The 13,324-nt window shown below is 40.2% G+C and overlaps 1 protein-coding gene across 1 annotated transcript in view; it reads right to left on the reverse strand.

The window, feature by feature from the left end:
- Positions 1-13,324, reverse strand: part of ITSN1 (intersectin 1) — a 138,764-nt gene that overhangs the window by 2,903 nt on the left and 122,537 nt on the right. Inside the window, exons 31-37 of the mRNA XM_042789009.1 lie at positions 8,224-8,345; positions 7,247-7,353; positions 5,705-5,888; positions 5,152-5,250; positions 4,137-4,304; positions 2,307-2,519; positions 1,610-1,731 (exon numbers count right to left, since the gene is read on the reverse strand). Of these exons, the coding sequence (XP_042644943.1) occupies positions 1,610-1,731; positions 2,307-2,519; positions 4,137-4,304; positions 5,152-5,250; positions 5,705-5,888; positions 7,247-7,353; positions 8,224-8,345 (1,015 nt within the window). The remainder of the gene's footprint in view (positions 1-1,609; positions 1,732-2,306; positions 2,520-4,136; positions 4,305-5,151; positions 5,251-5,704; positions 5,889-7,246; positions 7,354-8,223; positions 8,346-13,324) is intronic.

Genomic DNA, 13,324 nt, shown 5'->3' on the forward strand with positions numbered 1-13,324 from the left:
CACAAGGGAGCCTGAGACCTGAGTCAAGGCAAAATGAGAGAATCTAGAAGTTGTGGATCCATTTATGATCCCAAAATGAAGAGCTGCTGCTCTACAAGGCATTGCAGCTACTTGCATTGGTCTGGATTTGGGTCTGAACACTCACCTGTATTCTGCACAGAGAGCTGTTGAGGAAAACAAAACACTTAAGGACAATTCTGTCTTCCAACTCAGCCCTAAATGGTAAACAGCAGCTTCAGAAGTATACCAGGCCTTTGATCATAAAGGTCTTTTAAGACTAAATGGGCAAATTAATCACTCGTTGATGCTAACGTTTTATTTCTGTTGCTCTTAGTTAAAAGCAAGTGAACAATGAAAACCTGGAGGTATTTCACCTAAAATGCTGCATTTATTTAGTAAGCAATTCTGGCATAAAAGAAAGTTAAAGGCTGTATCCCATGTAAGTAAAGGCATTTGAGCAGAGTGCCCAAATTCGGATAGCAGTGCCTGTGGGTGGGCTCTCTCTCTCTCTCGCGATGGGAGAGAGGCAGACACCTCCAGAGGGCGTTCAGCATGTGCAGATCTGGCTCCTTCCACCGATGGCCCAGCATAGCGTGCCTAAGCACCTCGCTGAAGTTCCTCGAGCCAGGCAGGATGAATGTGGTGCAGAGTGTAGATGTTTCTGGCTACTGCTGTGGGTGCTCTGACGCAGAACAAATGCTTATTGCTATAGTCTGAGTTGTGCAACGGATCCGAAGCTGGACAGGCTGCGTCAATTTTCATCACCAAGGGTCTAACCACAACACTTGTTCATTCTGTCAAAGAGGGACAGACAGCATCCCAAAGGACAAGTGGGATCCATAAAATTACAATCTTTAGCAAGAAAAACTATGTGTATAAATAATAATGAATAACAATGCCAGGCAGGCAGGGAGCAAAGAAGTTTTATACAGTTTTATACATCAGAATTTTTAGGGGGCCAGACATTTGTAAGATGGTATAGCACAAAGGCTATACTAGAGGGGAGGGGTTTGATGCACTTTCAGCTTTCACTTTTTAACACGGGTTATCTTTCAAGACCTTATATTCGTGTAGAGAAACCTTTTCAGTATAAATCAGTGTAATCCTGTCTCCATAAGCTTGCCAGAGACAAATATCACCAGCTGAGGTTTTGAGGTTGCAGTTTCTTTGACTGTTTCACTCTGAAATGAACCAGAATAAAACTAACTGGGTTTAGTTTGGCAGGTTTTTGCTTCAAGTTCTAATTCTGACCTGTTCCTCAATCTCATTCAACATATAGTCATACAAAAGCTTGCACTGGCACAAACAAACAGATGTTAACACAAGAAGATAGGATCGCATCTTCTGACTTCCTGATGCTAATGTAAAATGTTGTGAAATACAGCCTATGCATCAGCCCTCCTAGCCATTTGTCTTATGAGAATTCAGGAAACATCACTATTTCTCCCTCCTTTATATTGATATATTGAGTATCACCGTATTCTCAAGCAGGAGGAATTCTCCAGTCTTGCAAGATAAACTGCTTGGAGACTGCTATGCATGTGTACATCATAAACATTTGCACCAGACTTTCAAACTCAGTACTAACATGGCCTACACAGGTACTTACCTTTCATTAATGCTTTCAGCCCGGAGTGTATAGACTCTATCAATGTGGGAGATATGGAAGATGGGCTCATCTCCAGATGGGTCTGTGGGTAATTTTACTAGTACCTCATTTAGAAAAATGGGCTGTAAAACATTAGGCAAAGCTAGAGTTCTACTGCACAATATCCGAACAGATGCATTCAACACAGAGCGATTTACAACAGATTTATCTTGTGCCTGCGGTATCTTTCCCCTTCTGCCTGCCTCCCATCTTTCTTCAGATATGCAATTTCTAAGAATTTTCTTATTATGAAAGATATAGGTGCCTCCAGAGTCTGGGAACACTTCTCCTGAAGCAAGCAAGCAGCCTCATGAATGGAGCAATCTCTCCTTTCCCACAGAGAGCGGCAAACACTACCGTCCCCATCACTCCCCGATACACGTGACCTCTTGTTGAAGAGGTTGTTTTAGCAAAACTTCAAAAGCATCTTTTCATGTTTTCCCTAAAGCAAACAACCAGCTTTCTCACCATCAGTCCCTGGAATCCTCATGTACTGGTTTTGGCTGGGATACAGTTAATTTTCTTCACCGCATGACAAAGCTTTCAATCCTCTTCTATAAAAAGGCTATTGCCCACACACCCGGTATGGGAGCTGCTGCCTGCTACACGCACTGCTAGCGTACAATCATCTTAGTCACCATTTAAGAGCAGTACTTACAGTTTTGTACATTTTGTACTGCAGATTAGACTTGGGGCTGAAGACCTTGTCTGTGCCAGAAGACCCAAGAGGTTTTATGATCTGAGTCAGGAGGAGGAAATCGTTGAACAGAAAGCCATACAGTTCCTTGTTACTCTTGGCTTTATAGAGTTTCCCACTGTGCAGAAACTTGCGTGGTCCCAAGCAGTTTGTAACAGAATTAAATACGAGTTGCTGCGAAAAGTAGAAGAAGAACAACAACGCACTGTATAAAGTAAAACAATCGAGGTTCCCCTGAAAGAGATCAAATATAGTTTTGAGTCCTGACATTGGTTTCGATTTGTGTCACAGGGATGATGAGCAATGTCTCTGCCTTGCGCATGATAAGCAGTGCAAGTCATAGAAAGGCTAGATAAAAATTAACTTTAGGGCAGCCCATCAGTTGCACAGGGCATGGCCTGGACAGTCAGAAAGAAGCCAAAAGCATTTATACTTCCTTTTGATTTTCTCTGCCACGTGCATGCATCTCTGAGTGGAACTGAGCTGGCGCTGACTTGTCCTGGATTAACAGTAGCTAAGCAAATGGCCTCTCCAGACACCGAGCTTTCTTAACAAGGCCTGAATTTCTGAATTGTGTTTGAATTTCACCCATTAAAACACACCAAAGGAATTCCAGATAGCCTGTCTTTGTGTACCCATGAGACCTGGAGTTAGAGGACAGCTGCTGACCACTGGCTGGAACTGGCAGAATTTAAGACTCATCTGGAGGTTGTTACCAGATGAGCAGAGGCTTGCTGTTTCCTGAAGTGTAAGTTTCAGGCTTATTATCACTAGGTGATGGTACGGATCCTGTCATCCTAGTTGGCTGGGCAGCTAGACCTGGAGTGGTTCCTTTTACAGATTAGAAACATCCCAGACAGAAAACAGGGGGAAGGCTGGATTGCTCCTTGCCACAGATTCAAGGCTGCTGCTACTGGCGGGCGTTACGGTGTCAGCAAGCAGCCAGTTGGTCTTTCAGATAATAGTTTTGGTGTTCTAGGGCCAGACATCATGTACGAAAGATAAAAGCAGTCATCTTCCTTCAGGCAGTAGTTGTAAGACAGCTGAATGTGTCTTTGACCCTTCCGACATTGTCGTACAAGTCTTTCCCCTGAAAGAGTCAGATTTCACTAGACGAAATGCTTTTTTTTTCAGTTTGTAAACCAACCGGTGCTTATTATTTTTTTTTTATCTTCTAGAACTGAAAACTCAGTACATACTTTGAAAATCAACTTGTGACCTGTCTGCCTCTATTTTCTTCACCAGTAATAGGGAAGCCATCAAAATATCCTCCATCCTTTTCGGGACATACTGACACAATATTTTCATTATAGTTTCAGTAGAGAAACTTAGTATGTTACCTTAGAAAACAATATGTAATGGGAAGCAGTGATTCTCTCTGTAAAGCCTTGAGATAAACTTGATCAGTATTCTTGAGTTTTCAAAATGTATACAAAGTTTGATCACAAAAAATATTTTCTGTGATGAGTTTTAAATCACTCCAGGATGGTCAGGTATAGCTTCAGGATGAGATACGGCAGTACAAAAACCACTGCACTATGAAGAGCTATGAAACCGAAAAGCTGTGGTTGAAAATCACAGCACTGAACCTCGTAGTAGTCCAGAGCCAGGCAACCAAAGCAGCATTTATCATATAGAAGGCAATAACACAAGCAGCAAAAAGGATCACGTGCAGGAGTGAAATCACACTGTTCGTGCCCTGATGCAGTGCCATAAGTGAGCCATGGTTTCTTCCCGACCGGTGGAGAAGTGTGCCCACATTTGAGTTACTCTAGACAGCACTTTGTTTACCTCTGACAGGCCTTCACACTGAACGTGAGCCTGGATCCACTCCAGCCTATCTGAATTTTCCTTCTCCCGCACACCTTCATTTACTTGAGAACATAATTCTTCTGCTTTCTCAAGAGCGTGCTTCAAGTGGCTGTGGTCAGGGTGGTTTTCAGGAGTGTTTTCTATTATCTACAGATAAATACAACACATTAGACTTTTCCATTATCTGCAGTTAAAAGGTATTCATATCGTCAGCCCTATACTTCTGTTTTATTTCTTCATTTTGATCAGAGCCAGACAGTATGTTCCAAATCCATTTTCCTCCTCGACAAACATGAAAAATAGACAAACTCACAGTCTGTTTGTGAACAGCTGAAATGCATGCCTGCCTGCAGAGCCTTTGCATCAGTACGCTGCTCACTCTTCTGACGTAAGTATGCAAATTCCAGCCATATACAGAAATATATCCATGACTGTTTAAGGAATCTTTTAAACGCCAACATCCAATTTATAATTCTTTCCTGTGAAAATCTTGGGCCAAGTTCAATAACATTATTCAGGATGGTAGGCGTTAGGCAACAAATGAAAGTTAGGAAAGGGTTGGAAGTTATCGGGCAACATAAGCTGTGCAGCAAGGTAACTTGCAACAATTTGTCATTCCGGCTTGCACACTGAATGCCATTTACCAGAGTATGGTAAGGGAATGACACTGGGGAAAAAGGCAAAGATGAGCGTAAGATTGAACCATTATTTCTGTTATCTGAATTTTAAAGTTTTCATTCATCACTTAACTGCTTTCTGGTTCTTTGTGTGCAAGTTTCACCTCTGTTTTTAATGGAAATACTGAGTCATTTTGCTGAAGCCAAATGATTTACCACATTTTCTCTAGTGTGATCAAATATAGAAGGATACCTCACGTTCCCTAGCACATCAGATATCTAACAGTGATAAAGCTTGACACAAATAGGGAAACTACCCTGTAATTAAGCTATAAGCAAAGCAGCATCAAAAATATCATCTTTGCAAAAGAACGTACATTTTTAATTATTAGTGGGTATCTTGTTACCCGTTGCATAGGCTTTAGTAGAAAACTTGATAGTGGCATTCCTTTACAGCGAGGATCCATTGCTAACCTCTGAAACATTAGAGAGGTAAAGTGGTGTTAGTCAGTTTGTTTAAAACGCTGCAAATTGAGCTCCTCCAAGACAGGAAAAGATAAAGCAACAAATAAACACCATGCCTCAGCTAACTCTATTCTTAGATCACAATGTCAGTGCAGTAGAATTTCTTGTATTTTTTACAACATGTTCTTCACCTGCCTTGCCTGTACAAGAGAAGGGCCTCTTCTTACTGTCCCACCATTTTACAGCAAAACCATTATGGAACAAAGTATTTTATAGGTCTATAGTTGTTTGAAAAAATGTATTCCTTCAATGAAAAAATGTATTCTTTCAATGAGTACTTAAGTCTGAAGACGCTTCACTCTAGCCCAACATAGAACACTGTTTGAGACTATGTTTTGCAAATTAGCAAAATGATGAGCTAAATTTACAGCGTACAGAATTAATGGTAATTGCTGATTCTCTTACTTTAACAAACTCCTTGAACTCAGGGACTTCATCTGTCTTCTGCTGGATGAGCGCTGCCCCATTGAGCTGGCAGCTACAGAACCGAATGTACGGCTGCATGTGTGGCAGCTGAGCTGTCAGTATGTCACCAATCATTTTCACTGGCATCTTCTCTCCAGACATCTTCTTACGCACACGCAAAGCCCTAAACATGAAAAGGTCATGTGTGTTTTATAAGGAGACCACTAAAGAATGATTCCTCGTTTATGTAATAAATGGTTTGATTCTTATTCATTATTGAAATAAAGAGACCCCTGAGATCAGCCACAAGATTTATTGCATATTTTAAGAATACAGTAATCAAGATTGCACCCTCAGCCAACATTTTTGTCTCTTGTGGTAACCAAACTCTTACTTGACATTAACTTAAACGTAATGCCAGATCGGATACAAGATAAAGAGGAATGTAATTTCCTTTTCTATTAGTTTAGAAGGAGAATAACAGATATGCTCATGAATGAGGGATAAAAACCTCACCACTACTTTAAGCTCAAAGCTGCTTCTAGTTTTTGGCCTGGTTTCCTGTCATTGAGCTGCCAGCATCTGTCCTATCACTGCTGTAACTTTTCAACTTGTAGGCCATTTTCAAATACAGTTTGCAAAAAAGGAGATTGATCTCAAAGTTATAAGATATCTGTAAGTTCAACAAAAACTAGCAACTCAGTAGGGAAAAAAGGAACTTTGTTAATCCTCTTGCTACTGAAGATGCAGGTTTAACTCAATCCTCACTCAGTTTCTCTGGCAATGACCAGATGAGCAACCTGCGTGCACATGCCTCCAAACCAGCCACAGCATTTACCGTGTCTTGCTGAAGCAGGAGGGACGGGTGAGAAGGATGCAAGCAGGAGGGAACTGGATGCATCAGAGGCCACAGAGAATTAAGGGAGAAATAATGGCGCTTGCACTGTGTGGAGTAGAGAGTTGGCGTTGCAGTAGCTGGACACTTTGGAAGAAAAGGTGCAGGGTACACTGGACACAAATCCATAGGAAACCAGGCTTTGCTGGCGCCGCTTCTCACAAACCAGCTCATTCAGGTGCTCTAAGCCTCCAGTAACTAAAGGAATGCATCAGCTAACTCAGAATAGGGGAGGCAGAGGTTGTTGGGCCTTGTTTTGCATTCACAGATAATAGGATCAGAACCGGGTATGGGCCGTGACAGGGGAAGTAAAAGCCTCTAACAGGACTGTGGGGAGCCTTGGCAGGCACTACGCTTCAGGAGAGGTTGATCTTGCCTTCGGGAGCACATGTACACCAAGAACAAAGTGCGTGCAAATACTTACTCAGCAAAGAACTGCTAGATTTTTCTCAACAACAACAGTAAGTCATAGCAAACTTTGTTAATATTTTGCTTTTTCCAACAAGGAAAAATGCATGGTCCTTTTGGTTACTCCTTGCATAACTGGCAGATATTTTCATGCAGCTAAAAGGAGAAGTGGAGGGAGAGACCCATGGTTTTGATATTGCTAAGTATGAGGGAAAAAAAAAAAAAACAAAACAACTTACTTCAGTAGTTTTATATTGCACATAATCAGCTCCTTCCAATTAACAAAAATCATAGCAACTTCTTTTTCTGTTAGCAGCTCAGATTCCATTAGTGGTTTCTGGAAGATCTGTAGATTCAGAAAATTAAACAATTTAGAAAGTATATGGTAAGTATAATTAAAGTGACTAAGGCTGATGATGCTCATTTCCTTAGTCTGGAGGTGAGAAAACTTTACATCAGAGTAGCACCTGACATGGAGTGGAACAGAAATCAAACATGCGCTGTGCCCTCGAGATTCACAGTGTTCCCTGATAGCGACGCTTGTGAGCAGCATATAGCTTTAAAAGAGAATACTCTTAATTTGTGTTGGTGGTACGATTATGACCTGGATAATCTGTTTAAAACTTGGGAATTTTAGTCAGAGGTCTCCTGCAAAATACCCCAGGATTACTTTGATAATACAACTGAAAACTTATTTTACTTTGGACTCTTATGGAAGTTCTGATTTATCCTCATAGTGCCTCAGGCTTGCATATCTTGACCTCTCCTTCAAAAAAGGGCTTTCCTTCTTTGTCAAAAGAATTGTCTAAATCAGTTGCCTGTACTAATTCCCTTTTTTTCCACATAAGAGATGCACCCTGTAAACATTTCAATAAAATCACAGTAAGTGATAAATGAGTGACACTGTGAATGTGGAGAACACGCTTCAAGCTTTAAGAACTTATACACGAGAAATAAACATTCAAAATCAGGAGCAAGAAGGATTTACTAGAATGATACTTTAATCATCAGTGTTTTAGTGGTGAGGCCTAACGTCAGTTGCACCCACAACCATACACACATGCATATATATCTAAATATGAAAATTTAATGCATATCATCCCTAGGAAGTCAAACACAGCAGTGATATAAAATGAGTTTGCACATTGAAATTATTGACTTACTTTAAAAGGATGAGTGATTAAAACCTGCTCCTAAAGCTGCTGTGCCATCTTACCTCTGTGACCAACTGCAGATCATTTACATAGTTCTCTTCCGTGACAATGAGCTCGTGGATGTACCCCTGCCTTTTTCTTTCGGTAGGCGTCAACATATCCAGAAGATGCAAGTCTGCACACCCTGGAAAACATAAAAGGATCCTAGATTTTACTTACAGTCATTTGCAAATTGATTCAGTTCTGTAGTGGTTCAAGTAATGCTTAATGAACAGTAACTACTGCCTGCTCAGTACACTTATTATTCACATGTAGTGGCACAACGCTAACAATGCTTCATCTGTTAGGGATTCAAAACATCGTATTTAACAGCCTTTTTTTTTTTTTTTTTTTTTTTTTTTTTTTTCAAATCAAGGCCATTTCTAAGTGCTAACTTTTCTCTGTTGGCAAAGCTTAAATGTGCCCCCTACGGCTACCTGCCCACTTCCAACCTCACTCTGAAGCAGACTGTACCCTTTAGCTGTGTCATTCAACTGGAGCCACACCGTAAAACAAATCCCCAAATGGATGTGTGTTAATAAAAAAGGAGGAAAAGACTTAATCTGGTATTATTGCCAACGAAAATGTAGACATACCCTAAAAGGGAACAAAATTAGGAAAGAGGGCTACAGTGACCTTATGCCCTGATGGGCACTTTGGAATTATATATAACCCCTCAGTTTATTGATACTCTAAATTCAAGGTTTGCCTTGAAGTCAAAGTAGGCATCCAAATCAAGGAGGTACTGCAGAGCTTATTTACTTCTTCACACTTCAATTAAAAACTGCTTCTAAATATTTGGAGGACTAGAGCCAGAACACATGAAGGTCAGTGGAGATTACTCCACACATTTCACTAATTTATAGGCCAAGCCGAAAAGGTTGATTAATTTCTCCTTTATCTTGAAAAGCATGGGAAAAGTTTGAAACTAAGAACTCATCTTCCATCATCTTTGTCCTTTAATTTTTGCAAAACACCACTCTTGTGTTTATCCCTGTGTAGATGCTAAAATTTTTGTATAAATTCTAGAATCTCAAATTTCATTTTCTGTTCTGAATTAGACCAGAACATTAAATTACAATTTTTTCTGTAAGCCAATATTTTTCAGCTGAGGTTAATTAAATTCATCTGAGACTGGCAAGCAGAATGTTTTCCTCCAGTTTCACTTTTAAAACTAGTTTTATTACTTTTCTGCATAAAATAAAATGTATTTCAAAAAGCAAAGGTGATTTCAAACAGGTTGAAATTATTTTGCTTTAAAAATGCACTATTTACAACTATTTCTACACAATCAAAATTCTCTAGTTTCTTTCCCCCACTCCTCAACAAAGTATGGGCATATTCAGTATATTCCCCACTGAAACAAACTCTCCTTATAGAAAAAGTTCTGCCCCAAAACTATTCAAGGAGATCTTCAGTTCATGGGGTTTAAAATGGTCAAGGCTTTTTTTTTTTTTTACATTGTTCACCAGCATCAACAATGACACCAACCTACTGAGATCTGACACGCTTGCATATGCTTTCACAAAGCGAACCACTACTGCTCCTAATCACATCACACCCTGGACAACTCTTTCAGTTCTCTGTATATAAAGTTAATACTGAGATAGTATTTACTGCATTTTTAGCTTCCTGAATGTAACTCAGGAGCTGATTCTGTACTATGCCACTATCAAGGTCCACATGTATCACCATTAAGTTTTTCATGGACTATCTTCAACTGCTGCTTCAACTAATCTGTGCTCCTGAAAAGATAATGATAGATTTGACTTAAAAATTTAATTAAAAAAAAAAAAAAAAGAAAAAAAAAGTAGATACAGACAATCAAGGCAGTTTCCTCTATGATTAAGAAGCCAAGAACAGATCAGATTGGAAGCATAAGCATATTGATAACCCTCCTTTGAGATACAGTACATTGCAGTCCTTTAGAAGATCCAATTGAATTTTTTTTTTAAATAAAAGGTAGGTTTTGAGAATTATCAATTTGATGCCAAAATAATCACAGCGCTAGGCACATTTCAAAAACCAAAAGTTTAATTTCTGTTTAATAAATGGCCACTTTCAGAGCATTTTCTTAGTTATCATGTAAATCAGAGGTCTAATAAACAGAACTAGTTCTCCCCATGCACTGTCAGCTTCATTAAAAGGGAACAGTATTTAATTATTTTTCTCTAGAGACTGGGGAAGCTTACTGTTCAAAGATGCTGATGACCTTGGATTGAAGTGTGGTTTCCAACCACCAACCTTTTAGAGGAAGCATTTAATATTTTGAATCATAATATGTTTTAGCAGCTAGCTTGACAGCCAGTCAACTGGGATATAAATGGGCTACTCTGAACTTCAACAAATGGTCCACTTTTGAACACTAAATATTTGGAAAATAGCCTGCTTCAATCTGAGCAGAACATGCAGGAGACACTTTTCTGATAAGGGATTTTCTTCATGAGGTGCACAAGTACAAAGATTTTCGCCTTTGTATTAAAAACACCAAAGAACTGGGTCCCTTTCCAAGTGGAAATTCCAGGCCAGAGGGCTCTAGCTAGTTTTTCATGGATGCCAAAGTGCTGTGCAAAGTACTTTTATGAACATCTAAATTCCCCTTGCAGCTGTAATAATAACATTCACTAGTTCAATTCACTAAAAGAGACCCCTGCTAGGGGCTGGAAAGCGCCCTTGATATCAGACATTTCCACCAACAGATGGGAAAGCTCTGCCATGGGTAAAGTACGGGACCTTACCTCAGTGTAGAATTGGTTAATGTTTCTAACTTAAAGCACAGATAGTCCCTCATGCATATAGCCATTCAGGTACTTAAAACCAGGCACTGGCATTTGTCTTTTCAGTTACTGAGTGCCCCATTCTTTCATATTTTCTCTCCCGCTCTGAGAAAGTAGAGTGTTGAATCCCATCTTGAAAGGTGCTGGATTTGAATCCTTAGCTACAACCTAGTAAACTCAGAAAAGAATGTGGAAATTACGATAGCTGACTTGGTATGCTCACAGTACTGTGAATACTCAAATTTCTGCCCTTTAAATTGAATAACCAGTTTGACCCCAAGCAGAGGCATTTACACACACTCGCCAGACTGGTTACTTTGTCTGGACTTACAGAACCAACATACGAATGCTGTAACTAGAAATCCGTGCTTTGACCTCCTACCACCATATGACCTGTAGGATTAAGGGAGTTTAGAAATGTAAAAAATAATTTATAATTTCAAATATCATTCTAAGTAAATGAGTTGTTCTTTTTCCTTACAAAGTCAGCCATCAAAAATATGGGTCTTACAAGCTAACCACTAAGCTTGAAAGCAATGCACAAGAGATGTTGATTTTTCAGAAGGAAGGTTCTGCTGTGGAACTTGCACTACGTACACAGGCACAATTCCGATTTCTTCTAATTCAGGGAGATTTTCTAAAAAAAGTAACTGCCAGATTTCTCCGTACCTCTCATGCTGGCCCAGCCCGCAATGACAAGATCACAGTAGACAGGAATCTGATCTATTATAGGGAACCAGAAGCAGTAAAAAATTATGTCACAGTTTTCCTCCAAAACCTTAAGCAGGGGGGAATAGCACACTATGACAGCAATCCTTCACTCAGACAAATTACAGCAATTCAGCATTCACTCTTCTTATCAACTAGATTCAGATGCAGCCACCAATTTCCCATAAATATCTTGTGGGGTGAACCCTCCACTGAGAGAACATCTCAAGCTATTGTGGAGGACAGCTCAGAGTCTAATGATCAAACAGATGTCTCCATCTCAAGCTTCTGTGATGCAATGTCCCATTTCACAGCTATTTTCAACGATTTCAGCATGTTTATAAATCCTCAACCGGACTAATACGTCCAATTTTCGTTAGAACAAAGCATTTCCCTCTGAGAAGGATGGATGTAGGATCTAGAAACAAGTCTGGAAAGTCCCACTTGCAAAATATTAAGCGTTACTTTGTTTTTGCCAAGACCAGTCACCACCAACACGTGCCTCCTCCTGTTCACACCAGTCAGCTATTAACAGGGAGAGAGATTGACACTGACAATACACACAGGCCAAGCAGCAGAGTCAAGGATCTTTCATAACAATTTCTACCTTCCTTTTTTTTTTTTTTTTTTTTTTTTAATTCTAGAACATGTCTGAGTGTAGTCCTCAACAACATACACTTGTGATACACTACCACCATCTTCCCATCTTCATTTTGCAATAGCAAAATCTTTCTGTGGTGTTTTAGTGTTATTACTGTATTTTCTATGAAAAACAAAATAGTTGTTTTATTATTCAATCAAGGGAAGGAGGGGAAGACAACAGGTGACAGAGCTGGGAAGGAAGCCTACTAATGCCTTTCAGAAAAAAAACAAAACGTGTCTGCCACTCACTTTCCAGAATCTGCTTGGGGAGAATCACATCCTACGTGTGAGGGCATGGAACCATCTTAAATATAAATTGGCAGAGTTAACCGATTCCTGGATTGGCTTATATCACATCAGGTAACTTTAAATCTCACCTCTGAATTATGACCCAGGACCTATCTTGAGCCCCTGACCACTTACTGTACAGTAACAGCAAATCAGTCAAGAGCATCAGCCATGGACCCAAGCAGAAGGAACTGCACAGTCCAATTTTACATCGTCTTCTGCAAAAATGCAGATGTTGTACAGGTACTTCACTTGGAATCAAAAACGTGGTAACTAAATGTAGTATTCTAAAAGTTCATATCTCTTAATAAACAACATTTTATTATTTTTTCACTTTCTCAGGCAGACCTCCAGCCATCATCTTTCCTGGCTTCAGGTCTCCCCACCCACCCCACCCCCCCAAAAAAAAATAAAGTGAAGGAATCAAAACAGATTGATCGTAACACTCATCTGGATCCAGAATTACTCCAACGTGTGAAACAATTCAGCAGAGAAAACTGCACTTGGCAGAGATGAGTGTGATGGAAAAACCCACGAAGCCGGTTTCAGCCATCTAGGCCAGGGGACGGAAAACCTCCGTCTGTGGCACAGACGGGGGTGCCCACGGGTGGGTGCCCAGCCGTGCCGGCAGCACCAGGTCAGCACTCTGCGGGTGAAAAGCCGGGACCTGGGCCGACCAAACGCAGAAGCCGGGAACTGAAGAGCGTAT

The sequence above is a fragment of the Tyto alba genome, unplaced genomic scaffold (genome assembly GCF_018691265.1).
Source record: "Tyto alba isolate M040663 unplaced genomic scaffold, T.alba_DEE_v4.0 Super-Scaffold_14, whole genome shotgun sequence".
Taxonomy (NCBI): domain Eukaryota; kingdom Metazoa; phylum Chordata; class Aves; order Strigiformes; family Tytonidae; genus Tyto; species Tyto alba.